The 19,926-nt window shown below is 42.5% G+C and overlaps 2 protein-coding genes, 2 long non-coding RNA genes and 1 pseudogene across 6 annotated transcripts in view; 3 read left to right on the top strand and 2 right to left on the bottom strand.

Moving 5' to 3' along the window:
- Nucleotides 1-2,892: 2,892 nt before the first annotated feature.
- LOC110526013 (SREBP regulating gene protein) lies at nucleotides 2,893-6,244 on the bottom strand. The gene is made up of 5 exons (XM_021606591.3): nucleotides 5,566-6,244; nucleotides 4,891-5,047; nucleotides 4,490-4,641; nucleotides 4,063-4,176; nucleotides 2,893-3,938 (listed from the first exon to the last, which is right to left on the bottom strand). Exons 1-5 carry the CDS (start codon nucleotides 5,656-5,658, stop codon nucleotides 3,855-3,857), a joined length of 600 nt encoding a protein of 199 aa, XP_021462266.1. The 5' UTR covers nucleotides 5,659-6,244; the 3' UTR covers nucleotides 2,893-3,854.
- LOC149982868 (RING finger and transmembrane domain-containing protein 2-like) lies at nucleotides 6,185-9,224 on the top strand (annotated as a pseudogene). Its single transcript, XR_016496683.1, has 8 exons — nucleotides 6,185-6,331; nucleotides 6,560-6,639; nucleotides 6,831-7,322; nucleotides 7,594-7,667; nucleotides 7,886-7,986; nucleotides 8,219-8,247; nucleotides 8,486-8,620; nucleotides 9,099-9,224. The product of XR_016496683.1 is annotated as an RING finger and transmembrane domain-containing protein 2-like (transcript).
- A 1,259-nt stretch (nucleotides 9,225-10,483) lies between these two features.
- Nucleotides 10,484-12,413, top strand: LOC149982867 (uncharacterized). The gene is made up of 2 exons (XR_016496684.1): nucleotides 10,484-10,593; nucleotides 11,810-12,413. It is a non-coding gene; the product is annotated as an uncharacterized LOC149982867 (long non-coding RNA).
- Nucleotides 12,414-14,407, bottom strand: LOC110526014 (uncharacterized). The gene is made up of 2 exons (XR_002473857.3): nucleotides 13,842-14,407; nucleotides 12,414-13,487 (listed from the first exon to the last, which is right to left on the bottom strand). It is a non-coding gene; the product is annotated as an uncharacterized LOC110526014 (long non-coding RNA).
- Nucleotides 14,395-19,926, top strand: part of fbxw8 (F-box and WD repeat domain containing 8) — a 29,652-nt gene continuing 24,120 nt past the window's right edge. Inside the window, exons 1-7 of one of the 2 annotated variants that reach the window (XM_021606588.3) lie at nucleotides 14,395-15,283; nucleotides 15,373-15,477; nucleotides 15,639-15,803; nucleotides 15,974-16,062; nucleotides 18,573-18,730; nucleotides 19,019-19,215; nucleotides 19,542-19,772. In XM_021606588.3, coding sequence (XP_021462263.3) covers nucleotides 14,837-15,283; nucleotides 15,373-15,477; nucleotides 15,639-15,803; nucleotides 15,974-16,062; nucleotides 18,573-18,730; nucleotides 19,019-19,215; nucleotides 19,542-19,772 — 1,392 coding nt within the window. In that variant the 5' untranslated portion in view covers nucleotides 14,395-14,836. Of the gene's footprint in view, nucleotides 15,284-15,372; nucleotides 15,478-15,638; nucleotides 15,804-15,973; nucleotides 16,063-18,572; nucleotides 18,731-19,018; nucleotides 19,216-19,526; nucleotides 19,773-19,926 lie in introns of both variants that reach the window. The other variant, XM_036980168.2, reaches the window with a different exon arrangement.

The following is a 19,926-nucleotide window of genomic DNA, read 5'->3' as shown; positions in this document are numbered from 1 at the left end:
GCTTGCCATTCGGTAGCAGAGAGAACAGCCTATGGCTTGGGTGACTAGAGTCTTGGACAATTTTTTGGGCCTTCCTCTGACACCGCCTAGTATATAGGTCCTGGATGTCAGGAAGCTTGGCCCCAGTAATGTACTGGGCAGTACGCAATACCCTCTTTAGCAACTTACGGTCGGAGGCAGAGCAGTTGCCATACCAGGCAGTGATGCAAACCGTCAGGATGCTCTCGATGGTACAGCTGTAAAACCTGTTGAGGATCTGAGGACCCATGCCAAATCTTTTCAGTCTCTTGAGGGGGAAAAGGTTTTGTTGTGCCCTTTTTACCACTATCTTGGTATGTTTGGACCATGATAGTTTGTTGGTGATGTGGACACCAAGGAAGTTGAAACTCTCGACCCGCTCCACGACAGCCCCATCGATGTGAATGGGTGCGTGTTCGGCCCCCCTTTTCATGTAGTCCACGATCAGCTCCTTAGTCTTACTCACGTTTGGGGAGAGGTTGTTGTCCTGGCACTACACTGCCAGGTCTCTGACCTCCTCCCTATAGGCGGTCTCATCGTTGATCAGGCTTAACACTGTTGTGTTGTCAGCAAACTTAATGATGGTGTTGGAGTCATGCTTGGCCACGCAGTCGTGGGTGAACAGGGAGTACAGGGACCCCGTGTTGAGGATCAGCGTTGCAGATGTGTTGTTGCCTACCCTTACCACCTGGGGGTGGTCCGTCAGGAAGTCCAGGATCCAGTTGCAGATGGAGGTGTTTAGTCCCAGGGTCCTTAGTTTAGTGATGAGCTTTGTGGGCACTGTAGTGTTGAACACTGAGCTGTAGTCAATGAACAGAATTCTCACGTGTTCCTTTTGTCCAGGTGGGAAAGGGCAGTGTGGAGTGCGATTGAGAATGCGTCATCTGTGGATCTGTTGGGGTGCTATGCAAATTGGAGTGGGTCTAGGGTTTCCGGGATTATGGTGTTGATGTGAGCCATGACCAGCCTTTCAAAGTACTTCATGGCTACCGACGTGAGTGCTACGGGGCAGTAGTCATTTAGGCAGGTTACCTTTGCTTTCTTGGGAACAGGGTCTATGGTGGTCTGCTTATAACATGTAGGTATTACAGACTCAGTCAGGGAGAGGTTGACAATGTTAGGGCCGCCGCTTCTGGATAATTTTTCTTGTTTGCTTATGGCCTTAAACAGCTCGTTGAGTGCGGCCTTAGTGCCAGCATCGATTTGGGATGGTAAATAGACTGCTCTTGGTAGTTAGTGTGGTCTACAGCTATTCAGGTACTCTACCTCAGTACTAGGTACTCTACCTCAGGCTAGCTATACCTCAAGACTTCCTTAATAATAGACATTGCACACCAGCTGTTATTGACAAATAAACACACACCCCCACCCCTCGTCTTACCAGACGTACAGTGGGGCAAAAAAGTATTTAGTCAGCCACCAATTGTGCAAGTTCTCCCACTTAAAAAGATGAGAGGCCTGTAATTTTCATCATAGGTATACTTCAACTATGACAGACAAAATGAGAAAAAAAATCCAGAAAATCACATTTTTAATTAATTTCTTTGCAAATTATGGTGGAAAATAAGTATTTGGTCAATAACAAAAGTTTCTCAATACTTTGTTATATACCCTTTGTTGGCAATGACAGAGGTCAAATGTTTTCTGTAAGTCTTCACAAGGTTTTCACACACTGTTGCTGGTATTTTGGCCCATTCCTCCATGCAGATCTCCTCTAGAGCAGTGATGTTTTGGGGCTATTTCTTCAAACCAAGCTGCTTACCAATTGCAGATTCAGTCTTCCCAGCCTGGTGCAGGTCTACAATTTTGTTTCTGGTGTCCTTTGACAGCTCTTTGGTCTTGGCCATAGTGGAGTTTGGAGTGTGACTGTTTGAAGTTGTGGACAGGTGTCTTTAATACTGATAACAAGTTCAAACAGGTGCCATTAATACAGGTAATGAGTGGAGGACAGAAGAGCCTCTTAAAGAAGAACTTACAGGTCTGTGAGAGCCAGAAATCTTGCTTGTTTGTAGGTGACCAAATACTTATTTTCCACCATAATTTGCAAATAAATTCATTAAAAATTCAACAATGTGATTTTCTGGATTTTTTTCTTCTCATTTTGTCTGTCATAGTTGAAGTATACCCATGGTGAAAATTACAGGCCTCATCTTTAAGTGGGAGAACTTGCACAATTGGTGGTTGACTAAATACTTTTTTGCCCCACTGTAGCTGTTCTGTCCTGCCGCTGCACGGCAAACCCAGCCAACTGTATATTATCTGTGTCATGGTTCAGCCACAACTCGGTGAAACATAAGATATGACAATTTTTTATGTCCCGTCGGTAGGATAGTCTCGACGGAGATTCTCCAATTCATTCTCCAGTGAATGTACATTGGCCAATTTTTTAAATATGTTTTTATATTGCATAGAAACTGAGGCCCCTGGTGTCCAATCACTGTATTCCAGGGTGTATAGCATTTGCCTGAAGACTAACTGAATTCTTCCACTACTCTATGTTCGCTAAATACTTCAGCATGAGACTGCCATCCTTGAAGTCGTTTGTGGGTTGTAATAAAACAAAGTAATCAGCTATTGGCTAACAATCAGCAGTGTGAAAAACGCTGCTTTACCCTGGCTATGGCCCAAACCACCAGTTTCTGGGACTGATCCGAACAGTTAGAATGTGTTTGATTCTAGAAATCGTCGGGAAGGTACTCAAATCAGATCTAGACTCACTGCAAAAAAGAACTTCCATGGGTGTGGCGTAGCATTTGACTATAGCAAGGACTTTGCGTAGCCAGGCAATTATAGCATAGGCAGGTGGACAGAGCATGGTAAAGCAGATCAAGCTGTTAAACCCATGTCAAAATGATAGGTAACAATAGCACAGCAGAAAGAAAATGTATGTATATTGACAATGAAAAAAACAATGTTGAAAAAGTTATTTTGTCATATATTCAATCAAAATATGCCAATTCTACATGTTGATACAGCTCTCTGACCCCAGATAAACTATAGGGTCTTTAGTCATCATAATATAGAATTATTTCATAGTGTAAAATAGATACAATTTCTATACAAAATGCAATACTGATAATTATTCTGAAAAATAGACATTGCAACGTAAACCGTGAGCCGATTACTTTCAGTCACGTTATTAAATAGCCGTCAGTCAATATGCATGCACAACTACACACAAGTGATGACACATTCTTAGTAGTTTGTTTCTCAACAATGAAGACTTAACTAATACCATTCCTTCAGTACATTGATCAGGCTTGAAATAAAAACCTTTATAACATGGGCCATGTTCATTTGGAAGTAAACAACTTAAACAGGGAGGGACTTAACCAATAAGAAACCCACATTTTAGTTCTGTTGCGAAACATTTTAAAACACTTTCAGTTGCATGCCCATGATGTGAAACAATGGGCAGCATGAGGCGGATCCCAACTGTTGAGCGAATGAGACCTGATGATCATCACTGATGAAGTTATGAAGCTATGCACTTATGAAGTGTAAATAATATAGAAAAATCATAAAGTATTTGTCCATAGTTGTGAGGTTACGATAGTGTTCTTCAGAGCCATATGTAGAGACGATTACTCACATTATTATATCTAAAGGTTCAACATGGTGTCCGTTATTGTCAGTCAAAGTTTGCCAAACTCCCTCTATACAGTAAATGGATCTGGTGTTCTTGATGGCACTGTATGGTATCAGACTGTTCAAGGCCAGTATGGGACACAAGATGAAGCACGTCTTCTCAAGTAGCATCAAGGTGTGTCCCTTGGCTCTTAGTTGGACTATTATTAGTTTATTTTCAGTCTCGTAGGTCCCAGAGGATCGAACAATCATATAGGCAGGAGTTCAGGTGGACTTTCTCCATAACAGTATTTTGCTTGTGAATTTCTGTAGGTATTTTCATGTTGGACACTCTGCATTAGCAAAATGAGAAGGTAAACACAACCATTAGAATGTTTTTCTTACCATCTCTGCGTGAAAGCATGTGGGTAGGGTCAGGGAGGTATGCATTTGCTTCATGTACACAACTCAACATACCTGCGATGAAGTTCGACACTTAGCTAAACACAGCTCAAAGTGGTCCTCCACGGCGGTGAAGAGGTTCTGAAAGCCGTCTGCAGCTCTGTTCAGGAAATGCTCTAGTAGAAGTTGCTGAGAGAGGGAGAAAGAGAGAGGGCAAGTGAGTGAGGGAGAGAGAACATCAAAAATAAAGGGAAAGTTGGGTGAAGAGATCAGAGAGAGGTGTAAAGGTCAGATCAAAATCTGGTATTTCTAACATGGATTAGTTATAACTCAACCACTACAAAAGGTTAAGACGAAAACAATGTAGAGTTGAAGAGTCAAAGGTAAGATAGAGATATGATACCACTGATTGAAAAGTCATGCATCCTCCAGCAAATTCTCATTTGGAACAAACAATTTAGCTATTGGGTGCAGCACAACAAGAGTGCCACAGTTTGAATACCTTATCAGGCTGGAGGCAGCAGGACACACAGTACTCGTAGATGTTACAGCAGCCATTGGCCAGACAACTTTTACAGATGTACTGTCTGGAGCTCAGAGCGTTGACATTACAGCAACCGTTCACCAGCAGATCCTTCCTCTCACACACATAACCTGGTGGACCATTACATACAATGGATTAGTCAGTGACTTGAATATTGAAGTTGTATTTCATGATACCTCAATGATAGGGGCTTTTCTTAATTCATCTTTCCTTGAATCCCATCTCATCAAAACACATTGGAGAAGAAGGTCCGGTGGGAGGAGACAGGATGTAAGGAATCGTGGAAATACAGATTGAGATAAAGCCATTATTTCCTAAGGGATAACGAGTGAATGAGTCCAGTTTGGTTAATAACTTACCCAGTTCATCTGTGAGCAGTGACTTGCCCTGAATGGAGTTCCGGCACTGAGTGATTGGTCTGCTACTGTTGCCCAGGTTAAACCTGACCTTCCATGGGATCCGGTGGTCCGGGTCCCTGGCCTCCAACAGGGTGCGATCCCTTATGGTTCTCTCCTCCTGCATAACACAACACAATTCATCTCACATGTCTTGTATAGCCAAAGGGTGGGTATAATTTGTGGAATGTTCCAACATGAATCTGTTTCAAAAACTTCGTAAATAACAAGGTTGTCAACAAACAACGCATGCTAAGTTGTATAGAGGCAGAATAAGATACCAGGTAGGGAGTTGGCTATTTAATTAAGTTTTTCCCTCACCACGTTAATTCCGTAAAATGTCTGTCCTCACTCTGGTAGCCTATGGACAAACCTTAAGAATAAACTACGTGGTGAGTTGATGCCTATTCGTCAGCTATCTGAATTGATCATGCTACTTTGTATGCGTTTGGTGGCAACTTGTAAGTTACTTTACGACGTTTTTGGAACAGATTCCTGTTAGAACGTTCCACAAATTATACCCACTCGAGCTGGACCTCAGACTCTGTCTAGGCTAACGTAGGCCTGTACAGACAAAGATAATCTGTTTTCCAGTTCTTTGAGCTGGACATAAAGCTAAGATGTCAAAAGTTTAAATACCTGTTTCAGGGTGTTGGTTAAGAAGTAGATCAAAGAAAGTCCAAACACCACACCTAGCACCCAACGTTTTCTCAGTAATCTTCGTAGCACCATGGCATGACCTTAGGAGATCCCCGCGACCACCCAGTCCAGCCAGAGGAATTTAATTGCAGGAATGCTCCAATAACAAGCAAGCTGGATAAACTGTTCAGTAGAGACTTGCAGTTCAACTGGGGTGTCTGGCTATGACAGAGTAACTGTTTGGTCAACACCATAACCGCAAACTAACCCATTTTGCTAGCTAGCTAGCTAGCAATACTAGGCTTGAAAACGTGGTAGCTGTGAATACATGAGCTGTAAAAAAAATTATTTCCGTAGTGCTAGGTAGCTAGCTAAAAAAGTAAATATTAGCAAGCCGTTTTGGATAAAGACTGCTTTGTTAGCCTGTGGGCACGCTAACGACACTGGGCTAGCTACTGTACTCATCCACTCATTAGTAGCCTGCTGTAAGATTCATCGCGAACTGGCTATAACTCTACAAGAGACACCTGTTGCCGACATTCACTTCAGAGAAAGCCTCGGAAATAAACGAACATTTTTTAAATCTGACGTCCACCATCAAAACATTTTCCAAACTCGGATGTGGCGTGGTGGGAAAGTGAACGCTAGTTGGTTGATTTACAATTTCACTGACGTCATCATACAGGGAAAACATAGTTGCGAGCCTGGCAGCCGCAGGGGTGTGTGCTACAGGGGTATGATAATTATAAATAAAACGATGATTCAGGTGAGCTTAACAATTTCCTTGCAAAAATATGCATTTAGGAAGCAACCATATAAATCTGAAAAATCAGTAAACCATGTACATGTAAATGGTGGTGTGATAGTGCCACAATCTATCTGCGGCTAGCTATAATGTCGCAATAAAAGGCTAGCCAACCATTGATAACCCCCCTGCTGCTCTTTACCGTATTCACTCGTTGCCATCTGTGTGTCTGTCTGCACCCCACCACAGACCTGGATCAAATGGGGATGGACTGGATGTGCCATGCAGAGGAGGCAGAGCAGTAACACCGATGGCATGCCCTCAGAAAGGTTCGAGTCTACATTCTAGGACACAGACCTCTCTGCAGGTTCATCATAACCTGACATTTCCCACTAAAGAGGAAGGTAGATAAGACATGTTACCTTCAGGAACCAAATTAATTGAAAGGAAATGCAGGAAATAGACTAGACAACAGTCTTTGAACCGTCAAAAGATGTAGCTGATCCCCTCTGCTCTCCAGGACCCATAGCCAAACCCTGGGATCATAAAGCAGCCTGGACCAAGGCCTGTTTGACTGCCTGAAGCCTGACTCTCCTACCTCCCCTAGCAGCTCTTCTCCGGCCTGGTTGGGGTCGGGGTTCCCTCTGGTCCGGCGTGCCCTCAGCTAACTTCCAGGCAGTTGGCCTGGTTCTGGGGACTCCCCAAGACGTCTTCATCCAGATGACCGTCTCCTCCAGGGAGGAAAGGGGTCCACACCACACTGAGGGTGGGCAAGACCTCCCCCGCCCGCCCTCGCAACTTCATCACCACCAGCCACTCCAGCACCGTACCTTCCTCCTGCACTCGGCTGCAGGGGCCATAGAGAGGCATGGGAACAGGAAGGTGGTCTCGGAGGAGCCCTCTACACTAGCACCAGCAATATCGGATCTGAAGTCTGTAGTCACCTGGCTGCAGAGGGAATTCCCATTCCTCCTGATCCTCCTAGATAAAGTTTGTTTTCAGCACAAGCTGGGTAAGACTGGTTTTAGATTACAAATAAATTAAAGGGACTCTTATACCAATGTAGAAACACAAATTATTACTCTGATTTATAATGTTTTTGTTGCCTAGTCAAAGAGTTTTCATACTAAACTATCTTCTTGGCCTAAAACTTTAGTAGTTTCTTTGTAATTGTATAGTAATGGAGTTTTGTGGAATAGGTGGAATAAGGAACATTTGGGAACTTGGGAAGTGTCAGATAGTGTGTGTGACTGACTGATAACTATTTTGTATCTCTCTGGTAGGTATTGCTGTGTGCTGGGATGGCCAGCACGTTTCCTTCGCCAATTCAACATTCAAGCACCTGGTGTCGCTACGGGTAGTCTTCACATTTTATACAACTTCGATCTGAGACCATAACTCTTATAGTTTTTAGGTTTTTACATTTATAAACATTTGAGCATATTTCTTGAGTGTTATCTAGTCTACATAAATAGCTAGCTTGAGAATTGGTTCTGGCTCAGCTCGTGAGAACATACATACATTATTGATTAATAATGCATTTGATTATTTACTATTTGTCTGTCTGCGTATCAGGAGGAGAGGTCTGTGGTTGTAGCACTGTGGATGATCATACTTCTATCTAGAAAAATATTGTATCACTACTACACATTCAGTGCTGCGCAGTTGTACAACAGGTATGGTAAAACCATGTTTCTTTGGTTGTCTCTTCATATGGCACTATAAAAATGTGACATTGTCAACCACTGAATGTTTAGGCCTATACATTAGGTTAACCGTTTGATTTTGTTTGACATTGTTGTCGTTGATTTGGTTTTCTTTCTTATCTGTGTCTGTACAGAATCCGTGTGGAAATTTATTCATTAATTTGTGTCCTTTATGCTCTAATGTTATTTTCATTGTCTTTAGGCATATGTCACCATGTGACTACGTTTCATGTGAGTATTGATTTTGTGTTTATTTATAATTTCACCTGTTATCACATTTAGTTTTGTTTTATGAAATTTGAGTTACCTTGTTCATTTTTGTTACTAAATCTTCTGTTGATCAATGAAAGTTTCCCTTGTAACCAATAGAGACTAGACATAATGTATCACGTCTATCCATGATCAAACCTCAACCTGTACAGAACTGAAGTCTCATGTCTCATCGCTGCTGTTTTTTCCCCCACCTCAGCCCGATGTTTGCAAAGCCCAACATCAACAGCTTTGACTTCTTTGATCTGGGCGATGGGGATCACTGACTTTGTTCTCAAGTACTTCACCATCGGCCCTGTTTCTGCCCAAGATCCTCCGGGCCTTTAAATCCATGGTAAGAGTCTGTGTGAGTGTGTGTTATATTCATACTATTTTCTGGTGTCCTGAGGGTCACAGCTTGTGTGTGTTTTATATTCATTAAAGTTTCACTTATGTCCTGGGGATCACAATGTGGGAGTGTGTGTGTGTGTGTGTGTGTGTGTGTGTGTGTGTGTGTGTGTGTGTGTGTGTGTGTGTGTGTGTGTGTGTGTGTGTGTGTGTGTGTGTGTGTGTGTGTGTGTGTGTGTGTGTGTGTGTGTGTGTGTGTGTGTGTGTTGATTTTGGTGTCTTATCCACACGAAAGTGTTGTTTATAACATGTTGTGGTCACAGAAAGAGTGTATTTGTCATTGTCTGTCTATCTGTTGGAGTTCTATCTGCGTGCAGGTTTTGCCCGTTGGGGTCACAGAGTGTATTTTGACTCGGCTGATAAACAGGCCAATCAGAGAGTGAGGCTGCTGCCACTGAGCTCATTTCTCCCTGGGGGGGGTGCAGAGGTGAGGTCATCCTTCCCTGGGGCTGGACCATTACTGCTGTGTGTGCTCCCACTCCTCCTCAGCTGCTGGGGTACCCGCGCCACGCTATCACTAAACCAACCGACCAACCAACCCCCACCTTTCCCACCACCCTCTGCCCCAACCAAACCTTGTCCTGAAACAGGCCCAAGTGGCCCACTTTCAGCCGATGAAGTCATGGCCACACATCAGCCAATCATTCTGCTTCGTGCTTTTGCTTTTGCTTCCATCCACGGAAGGACTGATTTAATGATCTCACAAGCACAAACATGCAAGTCGGTACAAGTGGAGGCCTACAGAAAAAGACCAGACTCTTGTACATTGATTTACTGTATACCGTGGTGGGTTGTAAATGTATTTGATTTACTTTGCTCTACTGTTATTTTAACATGGCTTGTTGGCTACATTTTTGGCACTGTCGGTGCACTCCCACTTCAGGGAAATGTATTTTCTAATAACCATGCAGCAAGATTGAATGAAAACATGCTTTTAGCAGCTGATAGGAAGGACTTATAACGGTGGCGTACCCAACTGCTGGGTAGGCTTTGATTGGTAGGTTGAGAGGTCAGCATCACTAATGAAACAAAACAAGCAGAAAGTCCCAGAATGCTTTAGAACTGCTTCTGTGGCTCAACGTTTCTGGCTGGAGTCCAGTTTTAGTTTGACATATTAAGTGGTTGTGTGTGTGTGTGTGTAGCCAGGACTAGGGGCAGGAAGGGACAATGAGGAAAGAAGCTGCAGCCTGTGGAGCCTAGGCCGGGGGCCATGCTTAGTCTGGAGCGTGCTGCTTTAAAACTCTTACAGTGTGCTGCTCTTAACCCATAAAAGTCTAAGCCCTGTCAAAGCTGGGGGATGATCATTTAGCTATTTGATTTTGAATTTTAAGACCCCTTGAAGTATAAAAAAAATAAATAATATTAAATAAATGAATTGAATAACAAATTCACCACATGGAACAACATATTTTATATCTATTTAACCCCTTATTTTTTCTGCTGTGTGCAAAAAAAATCCTAGTAAATGGGTGCGTGCAGCTGTCAAACTATTATGGATTGAGATCATGAGAACTTGGAGAAATTGAGTCAGAACTGTTCACAGAGGTGTGTCCTCAGAATATTGCAAAATGGGACAGGACACTGCCCATCAGTGAGTGGTTAAAGAATAGAAAATTAGAGAGAGTGGGGGCGGGTTTGAGTCATTAAGTCGAGCAGAAAGGGAATCATAAAAAAGGAATCACTAGGGCACTGTATTCAGGGAATAATTTGTAATGTTTCAGAGTGAGAATTTCTCATGTTTTAAGGATATTATACAGTGGTCACCAACCTGGTCCAGAGGCAGGCTTTTGGTCCAGGGCTGCACTAATGCACCCAATTCTAGTGCCTTGACTGTGTAATATGTTTATCTTTCAGTCGTTTGACCTCTGTGGCCGAGTATCAGCCATACGCAGGGCTATGGAAATTTTCTGCAGTTCTCAGGTGAGAAATGATTACTTTCTGTAAAGAAAAGTATCAGGGCCAAATACCAGCCCACATCACTGCCCTATAACACTACTAGCTACAGTTGTAAACCTTCAACTGTCAGTAGGTTTTGCCTGATCTTGCACTCTGATTGAATCATCTTACTACATGTACCGTATTAAAATGCAACATCAGAATAAAGATACTGTATACAGTGAGTTGACCCTGTATAGCAGGGTTCCCCAACTGGTGGCCTGCGGGTGTTTTATTTGGCCACCCAAGTTTTCAGAGCAAAACAAATTGAGAATTATTATTATTATTTACATTTTGGGGGGCTTAAAAACCTGTAAAAACACCAGGAAATCAGCTCCAAGTTATTTTAATTTTGGAACTCTGTTCCCAAGTATTTCCATAATAGGGAGACACGTGATCATAAACAAATGTAAGCAAAGTTTGAAATGATTATGTTTTAGTCAAATATTATATCTGTTTGGGCTTCTTGTGGTCAATTTGCAGTCTTCAAATTATTTGTATTTACTGTATGTTCCGGGGGCCCCGACCACCCGCTCAAGAAGAATTTGGGCCGCAGCTGAATCTAGTTGATAATCCCTGCTGTATGGTATGGGAATGTAAACACAAGCTTTGTCTCTTTGTGACCACCTACCTAATGCTCTATCACCCATAGAGTTAAGGTGTGAGGGCCAGCAGTGCAGTGAGGCCGGAGATTGTGCTATTTGTCAGGGTGACTTCAGAAACCCCATAGCTCTTCTCTGGCATGTGAGAGTACATACATCAAACCATACGCTCTGCTACTACATACTTTATTATAACACCATTCGCTGGTGTTAACCATGGTAACCACAAGCCGACTGTAACAGTATGGGCTGTATCACAACCGGCCATGATCGGGTGTCCCATAGGGTGGCGCACAATTGGCCCAGCGTTGTCCGAGTTAGGGGAGGGTTTGGCCGGGGTAGGCCGTCATTGTAAATAAGAATTTGTTCTTAACTGACTTGCCTAGTTAAATAAAAGTTAAATTTAAAAAAAAATTTATATGACCCTTAGTGTGGTGTAGCTTGATGCTAAAGTCACTGTCCATGACTCTTTTGTTTCTTTCTGTGGCCTTACTGATCAATACTGTATTGAATAACTGACCAATACTCAATGCATACTCCTTTTGGTAAACCAAAGTGAATGTGAGTGTAAAGCCCATGTGTTTGTCTCTCCCACCTAGCATGTGTTCTGTGAGGAGTGCCTGTATTTGTGGTTAGACCGTGAGCAAACATGCCCACTCTGTGGTCATAGGCACCACCTCTGCCCACTTCCAGATCTACTAGCTGGGATTGACAGCCATTAGCTTCCACTGGAGGACATTACAGAGGAATAAGTCATTTAAGTATGCCCTTACTGTGTTGCCCGTTGGAGTCTAAACTCTACCGTCTATACAGTTGTCTCATCCATCCTTGCAAAGAAATAGAATGTGAACTTATCTCCGTGCAGCACAGCAGTGTGGTATTGGTCAGTATTATTGTACAGGGTAGCTTATGTCAGCACATGAATTGCTAATTTGCTGATGTATTTTGTAGATCTTTCACTAATGTGACCATTCTTGCAACAATTTACGTGTTATACATTTCACCTGATTTCTAGTAAAGATACAGCTTATGTTTGATGACATCAGACCTACCAAAACATTTGAGAAACTCGAAAACAAGTTGTGTGTTTTCAGTATGTATCAGATTTTTCAATGAAACCATGGTTGAAGCAGTATTGTTCAGCATTTGTTGAATGTTTTATGTTGTCATTACTTTTTGCATAACAATGATAGCATGAAAGCATTTTTACTTTGAAACTTTTATTATCCAGAGTGAGCACAGAATTCACAATGTAATACAAATGTAAATAGCATGTAAAGAACACATTCTTTATAAAAGACACAGATTCAGCACTGCAATTGAAAACTACAGTTTTTTGCGATATATAAAAACAGCTTATGTACTGTAAACATGAATAGCATGCCCTTATTTTTGCACACAAGATTTCTTGCATGGTTTCATAAACATTATCTGCCTTAACAATGCTGAGCCCCCAGCCAATTTCAAAAGTTCAAAAAATAGAACAGTTGATTTGACTTATTTTTTTCGTTATCAATATTTGATACAACTAACATCATTATTCACCTAATAAAAATTACTGCAGAAAAAAACCTTTACAAATTGACTTTCATATTTAGTAAGGATATAATCCAGACTTTGCATGGTCTCTAATTATTACAGAACCTTATGTAAAAAGTAGTGCTATTTCTCTACAGAGCACCATTTCCAGATTGCTCAAAGGAGACGGGCGTCTAAAAAGTAGAAACATGTATTTTTTTAATACAAATAAGCTTTTTCAGTTAGGTAATTGACATCGTGTATTAGTGCATCGATCATTCAAGTGTAAGGTCGTCCACGTAATGACAGTCGCGTGGGCAATTCTAGTACGTTTTTCCTTTGGTAACGGTCAAGGGAGGATGACGTCACCGTTTTATTCTCGGAAAAACCGCCAGAGAGTGATTATACTAACACAATTTATGTCTGTTAAATCCTACTGAATTCCAAGCAGTGAGTCAAACAATAAAATAACCTGGGAAATAACGCAATTAAAAATGTATTCACACAGTACTACTATCTTATACCCATAAAATCTCTGTGACATAATGTTATGTCACATGAATTCCGAAGCACAACATTTTCCTTAGCCAACAAAGTACAAAAAATGTACCCTGTTCCTAACTGTCTTGCCGATTGTGGGGTATGGTTATTATGACCTCGGTGCACACTGAACCTCGGCTGGCTGTGGCTGGCTGTCATCCTTTTTCTCAGTGCAAATATTCTGACAGCTCTCTCTCCTCAGGATCCTGAAGGCACCATCTACAGTGGATAAATATTAATTGCTTTGAGCGTATAATAAAACATTTAGATCATATTTAGAAGAAGTTCATCCTCAGTGAATAGCCCAGTATAGTTGTATGAATAACTCCATGTTACATACTCATTGAGATAAAACCCCAATTGTATAGATAAATAATCATCAATGATAAATACTAAATTGTAAATAAACTAAATCTCACACCAACTATAATTACATATCTTTAACCACATGTTCGCAAATCACCTGCTGAACATTGTTGGGAAGGTCGAGAATAAAGCGTCTTTACCCGCAACCAAGTTTGTTTACATTACTCATAGCCAAACCAACATGTGATGGGCACTTGTGAAGCTTACCTGTTGCTGGTTTTGCCGTTGCAGTGACTTACATCTACAGGTGTCGCTTTCTAAGAAAGATTATGAGGACGGTGATTTGTATTGCTGTGCATACAAAGCCTCTAAAGCGGGCTTCTCTATTTAACCCAAGTTTCTCATTATATCTGTTATCTCGAGATCCAACCGTCCAGTTTTTATCCATCTCATCCCCGATCCACCTGAGGCGAGAGGCGAGTGACTGGGTCCCGGAGCATGGTGAGGTTCCTTGGGCACAGACCATCACGTCGCCGGGTAGAGGCAGAGGCTCGTCTATCGGGAGCCAGCACATCTTCTCTACAAATCGCTCTATCTTCTTTATATGTCCCCTCCTCTGATCCGCTCTTATATAAAATTATCCTCTTTACTGTCCGGATCTGATCAGATCTGGACTGTGTTTCTCTCTCTCTCTCTCTCTCTCTCTCTCTCGTTATACACGATTAAAGAGTCACATGGTGTGAGGGGTTTACATCATCTTTTCCCAAAAGAGAGAGGTAATCATTAACTCTTAAAAAAACGTCGTCTCATCTTATCTGACGAGCCTTTTGTTTGATAGGATGGAGGAATAGCGATGTCTAATTGGATAATCATAGGATTTAAAATCAGTACAATACAGGCTACTGCCCCTAGACATTTTACACAATCGGAATTTTATGCTATTTGATAATTATGTATTTTCATGTCAATCTTATTAATTGTACCAGTTATTCTATTTTTAAATGAAATATTGTAATAATGCACCACAGTTCGCAACGCCTAAAATAAACAATGAGGAATTAAACATCGCGGAACTCTTAAGACCGCAAAGTATCTCTAGTCGGACAGTTTTTGTTCCAGGACTTCAGTGTTTGTTTTAGTTTTAGCATGAGCTATATAAGTTACCTAGCCAGCTACTAACAATTTAACCCTACCAATTTGTAATTTTGTCTAAAAATAACAAGTCAACTATATGTATGTTGTTGTAACTATGTTAGAAAAACATGGCAGAAGACGAGCTTCTGGCGTTCAGAGAGCATTGGAAGCAAGAACTGACGATTAATAACGAGGCGCATTCGAACCGTAACGTTACTCTTCAACCAAGTCGGGAAGACTCTAAATTAAAACGGTATTTTGAAGATTTCGGTCAGAACAGAAGTGAACCAGAAAAAAGACAGGATTCGACATCACACGGGAGCAGTAAGGGAGGACAGGATGCATTTTTGTCTGCAGCAAAAATTCAAAATGAGGACCAACCCGAATATGTGTCGATAGCCGAGGGCTTGCTAGATGGAAGGACCAGTCCCTTGTTGGAGAGGATCCAGGAGGAGAGGACTCGAAGGAAGAGACAATACCACAGTCTGACAAGCGCCTGTAACACCTCCCAAAAACAACCCCAGAGGAAAATTAACAAGGGTGACAAATTAGTGGATCAATTCATTCAAGACCTGGTAAGATGAGGGTGATAGTCTTTGTGAGGCAGCCTACCACTAGACATTGTGTGGATCTCGATTTCATTGGTATTTTCCTATTTTTGCAGAATGAGACAAATGACATTCCCTTCTTTGACATTGAGTTGCCCTACGAGTTAGCTCTGAAGATCTTCCAGTACCTCAGTCGGACCGAGCTGGGGCGATGTGCTCAGGTAAACTGTGATTTTCAATCACATAAAAATCATAATGACTCTGTTGTCACTTGAAACATAGGTCTGAATATTGACTTTACACTGATTTGTTCAATCTATTCTGATGTACAGTATATGGTGATCAATGAGTATTCATTATAGCCTCGCTGATACTTTCACAGGTGAGCAAGGCGTGGGGGGTCCTGGCAGAGGATGAGGTGCTGTGGTTTAGGATGTGTCAGACAGAGGGTTATCAGCACGGGGCCTCTGTCTCTGACTCCCCCTGCTGGAAGAGCATGTTACGAGACTGCAGGAACTCTGAAAACACTGTGCGCTCCAACTGGAAGGTAGGGGTTCAGTTAACTAAATGCTTTTCTGAGATGACACTTTGGCAACACTTCACCTGAAGTTGCCCTTACACCCATCAAACTGTAGAGTATTAACTATAGTAACAGCATTGTAATTACATAGGGATGTCTAGAAACAACATGTTTTGTGTCTCTCTTCATACTCCTAGAATCGTGTTGGATCAATCAGCCAACTGCAGTACGAGCTGGGGAAAGTGTTGTGTGATGTCAGTTCCTGTGACAGCTATGTTGTTGCTGGGTAAGATATATAACATAACCTGTTTTTAGTAGGGATGGGCACGGTTAATCAAATATCTGGATATCTGATTGGACGTTAGTATTCCAACACTTTTTTTAATGCTTATTTTAACAATGAAAAAGCTTTCTCTGAATTAAATTGTCCATGTTAAGTTGTTACACACAAGGATATATCATGACATTTGAAATGCATAATTTGATAAAACAACAAACTTTAGAATGTAGTGTTTACGTATGGCACATTGAGCTACTGCTGCTTCAGACGTCACATGGCTGACAGAACATTATTTACAGTTGTACACTAAATGTAGATTACAGTTCAGAGGATATACAATGGGATTGTTTTCTTTTCAAGCTAATTTTCTCTCTCATGCTCTATGGGTTGCATTTTAAATTAAAGGGCATTTTACTATCATAGCACATTTATCCCTCGGGTCAGCCCTGACAACGTTATCGTATTTTTCCCACTTCAAATAACGATTAGCCTATAAACGTGCACCAACGCAGGGTTCCACAAGACCTGACACAGATCAATGTGAAACACTCACCAGAAAACACAACATTATATGATGGAGAACATCAGACTTCTTTCACTGTTACTATTCGCCTAGGCTACTGTTAGCCAAAAACTACCGATATTGTACCCTGAAAACAACTGATTGGTTAAGAGAGTAGAGCAAAATATGTATTTTTTTTATTTAGACTATCCGGATTCCGAAAAAAAAAACATGATATTATTTGAATAGTGAAATCATTTAAAATGCCCATCCTTAGTTTTTAATGTCAGGAGGGGCAAGCAGTTGTGGTGATCAGCACGGTTTCAGCCAATAAATGGTGATTGATAGAAATTGAGCTGCTGCACTGACTTTGTACTAAAATAGACCCACCACTTGTCTTTGTCCTTTTTTCTCAAACTCTTTAAATTCAACCTGTTGTAAAAAAATGTTTGCATCAAGTAAGCTACTTAAACTGACTGGGCCCATTACTGTAGGATGATAGCGTGACTTGAGTTCTCAGCTGCTGAAATGAATCTTGTAAACGTTGTATCAGGAGGCTGGTGCCCAGGGGGTGGTCTGATTAAATTCTCCCCTGGCCCCGGTGAACTCTCAGCCTGTGTCCCAAATGGCATCCTATTCCCCACATAGATATTACACTGCTTTTGACCAGAGCCCCCTACGGGCCCTGGTCAAAACTAGTGAACTACATAGGGAATAGGGTTCCATTTTGAGAGACCGTCTCAGCCAGACAACAGAGGCCTGCCTGCTGCTGCAAATTCTTTTTACCTACATCTATTCACATCTAGAGATTTGGATGACTGATTTTCTAAGATACTCATTGTAGATTTTAGCAACCCTTTGAAATTAGGATCCTTGTTTAACCAAGGTTGCTTTTTTGTGGACATTTTGTAATGACACATAAGGTAATATTTCTCTCACTTTTATGTAGGATCTTGTAGATGCACTGATGAAGCAGAACTGTAGGTTGTTATCTTCCTTGGAATTGATATGTCAGAAGTTTCCAGAGATTATTTGGATGAAGAAAAGTGCCAGCTGAGGCATACATTTCTCCTGTTGATTCTTGGCTGAAAGATACTGCACTAATTATGTAGAGTGTGCGCCTGTTGTTACCTTCCTAACAAACCCTGAGATGTCAGATGGAGTGTTTTAGCCCCCTTTCCCCCTCTCTATCTGTCTCTCTCTGTCTCTTGTTTCCTCATGTTGGGATATGGATGCTGATTGAAGTAGGTGGTACAGTAGCTAGCTGATGTGGTTTAAGTTAGTGGGGGGGATGGAAGCTATCTATCATACCATGTTTGTGCCACAGTGTTGTTAGTAGCTAAATAGCTGAAAGGTTTTATCCAGCAGCCCTTTGGTGCCACTCTCTGTGGTTGTCAGTCTGCAGCTTTCTCCAGCTGCCCAGCTCAGCACGAATCCTGAACCACATCCAGGCTCCAGCACCAGAGAGGGTCTTGGTCTGTCTGAGGCAGCCCAGGGCAGCTGGTGCTGGGGTATATGGCTGTGCCTGGGGTGGCGTGGCTCGTCCCAGGCCGTCTGTGAAGGACTCAGCTGCCACCATACCCACCCCCTGGAAAGGCTGTGTTATCTCTGCCATGCCTCCAAATGACTGAGACTCACAGATACTCACACATTTGAACCACATCATCACCCACCCATTTACTGTCGTGTCGCCCATAAGCACACAGACATCCACTCATATTCACATAAAATGCACGGATGGTTACCATGGTACACAGTTAGCATATTTAATGGGGAAAATTAAGATGCAGCCTCATGCTTCATAGGTTGTGTTTAGACATGCAGCCCAGTTCTGATCTTTTTTTCCACTAATTGGTCTTTTGACCAATTGCATAAGATATTTTAACATCCAATTTTTTTCAGAAGACCAATTAGTGAAAAAAAATATCAGAACTGGGCTGCTTGTTTAAATGGAGCCTTAGGTCATTTCAAAATAAAAATGTAGCATCGCTTACATTGTTTTTTGTCCCCTCAGGTACACGTCAGGGGACGTGAGACTGTGGGACACTCTCCACTGGGACTCTGCAGCCTCCTTCCTGAAGCCAAGCCCCCTGACGGCAGACGTCACCCCCAGACCTCACGTCAGTCACATCCGGGTCAACAACACTGTGGCTGTGGCTGCCTATGACGATGGTGAATGAGGGTCCTCAACTCTGCAGTCAACTTAGTGGCTATTTTACTGGCTAGCCTTCCAGTTTAGGGCATTGAAAAGGGGCGCCACCTGTTGGTCGGTGGTCTTTGCCGGTTTTGATAGGTATAACTACCCTGGTGCCTCTGTTAAAAGGCATGATAATGACCGGCAGGAGGCAGATGTACAGTTCACACTTTATTACCAAGTTCCACTAAGGTGTATGGACACATGGAGGGCCACATTGCGAAGTCTTTGAGTACATGTTAACTGTATATTCTGCTCCTGTGTAGGATGTGTGGATGTGTGGAGCACAGAGACGGGACAGGAGCCCGTCCACCACTTCCAGATCCCTGGGAGGGTCCACGCCCTGGCTCTGAGCCTGGAGAGCCCCACCTTGGCTACTGCTGCTGGGCTAGACGTCCGGCTGGACCAGCCTGATGAGAGGGGCTACTGGAGAACCCTCTGCCAGGCCACGCTACCCAAACCTGTGAGTCTACCTTGCTCTCTTTCTCTCTGTCTATCTGTCTGTCTCTGATTTGTCTGGAAAAGCACCATCAGCTTTATAATTTTAATGAGGATTATGATACAATTCCCTGTAGCAATGATAGGGTGTCTACATTGATCCAGTGTGCTGTTGTGATTTCAATTTCAACTTTGTCACAGTCAATCCATTATACCATATTAGTTTGTTCATTAACAGTGCAAATGAACTTTTCATATGGGAGCTACTTTAGATGTTTCACTCCCTGTGACAGTAGTCAGCAGGCTGAATAAATTTGCTATAACTTGTTCTAACAGAGACTCTGGTCCCAGGTGGAGTCTATGGTTGTGGTGCCATGGGCCGGGGGGCGAGGAGGGGACAGTGTCCCCCTGGTGGCCCTGTCTGCTGGGGAGACGGTGTTCCTGCTGGCCCCTGAGGACTTGGAACCCCGGGTGCTCCACACCGTCTACGGCCACCCCATCACCTGTCTGGATGCCTCGGCCTCTCACGCTGCCCTGGGGGTCAAGAGCTGTGGCTGGGCCATGAACGATGGAGGCAACAAGGTGGGTGCATCAACAGTGTACTAAAATAGTATTTTTACATGGTCCTATGCATCAGGGCACAACTTTTCAAATAAAGATAAGGTGGTCCCTTCTGTTCCAGGCCGTTTTCCACAATTTTTTATTTTGATGCCTAATGAATACAACCCAGCTGTGG

Source organism: Oncorhynchus mykiss, chromosome 6 (genome assembly GCF_057628025.1).
Source record: "Oncorhynchus mykiss isolate SJ-2025 chromosome 6, ASM5762802v1, whole genome shotgun sequence".
Taxonomy (NCBI): domain Eukaryota; kingdom Metazoa; phylum Chordata; class Actinopteri; order Salmoniformes; family Salmonidae; genus Oncorhynchus; species Oncorhynchus mykiss.
This window is presented reverse-complemented; position numbering and strand designations above follow the sequence as displayed.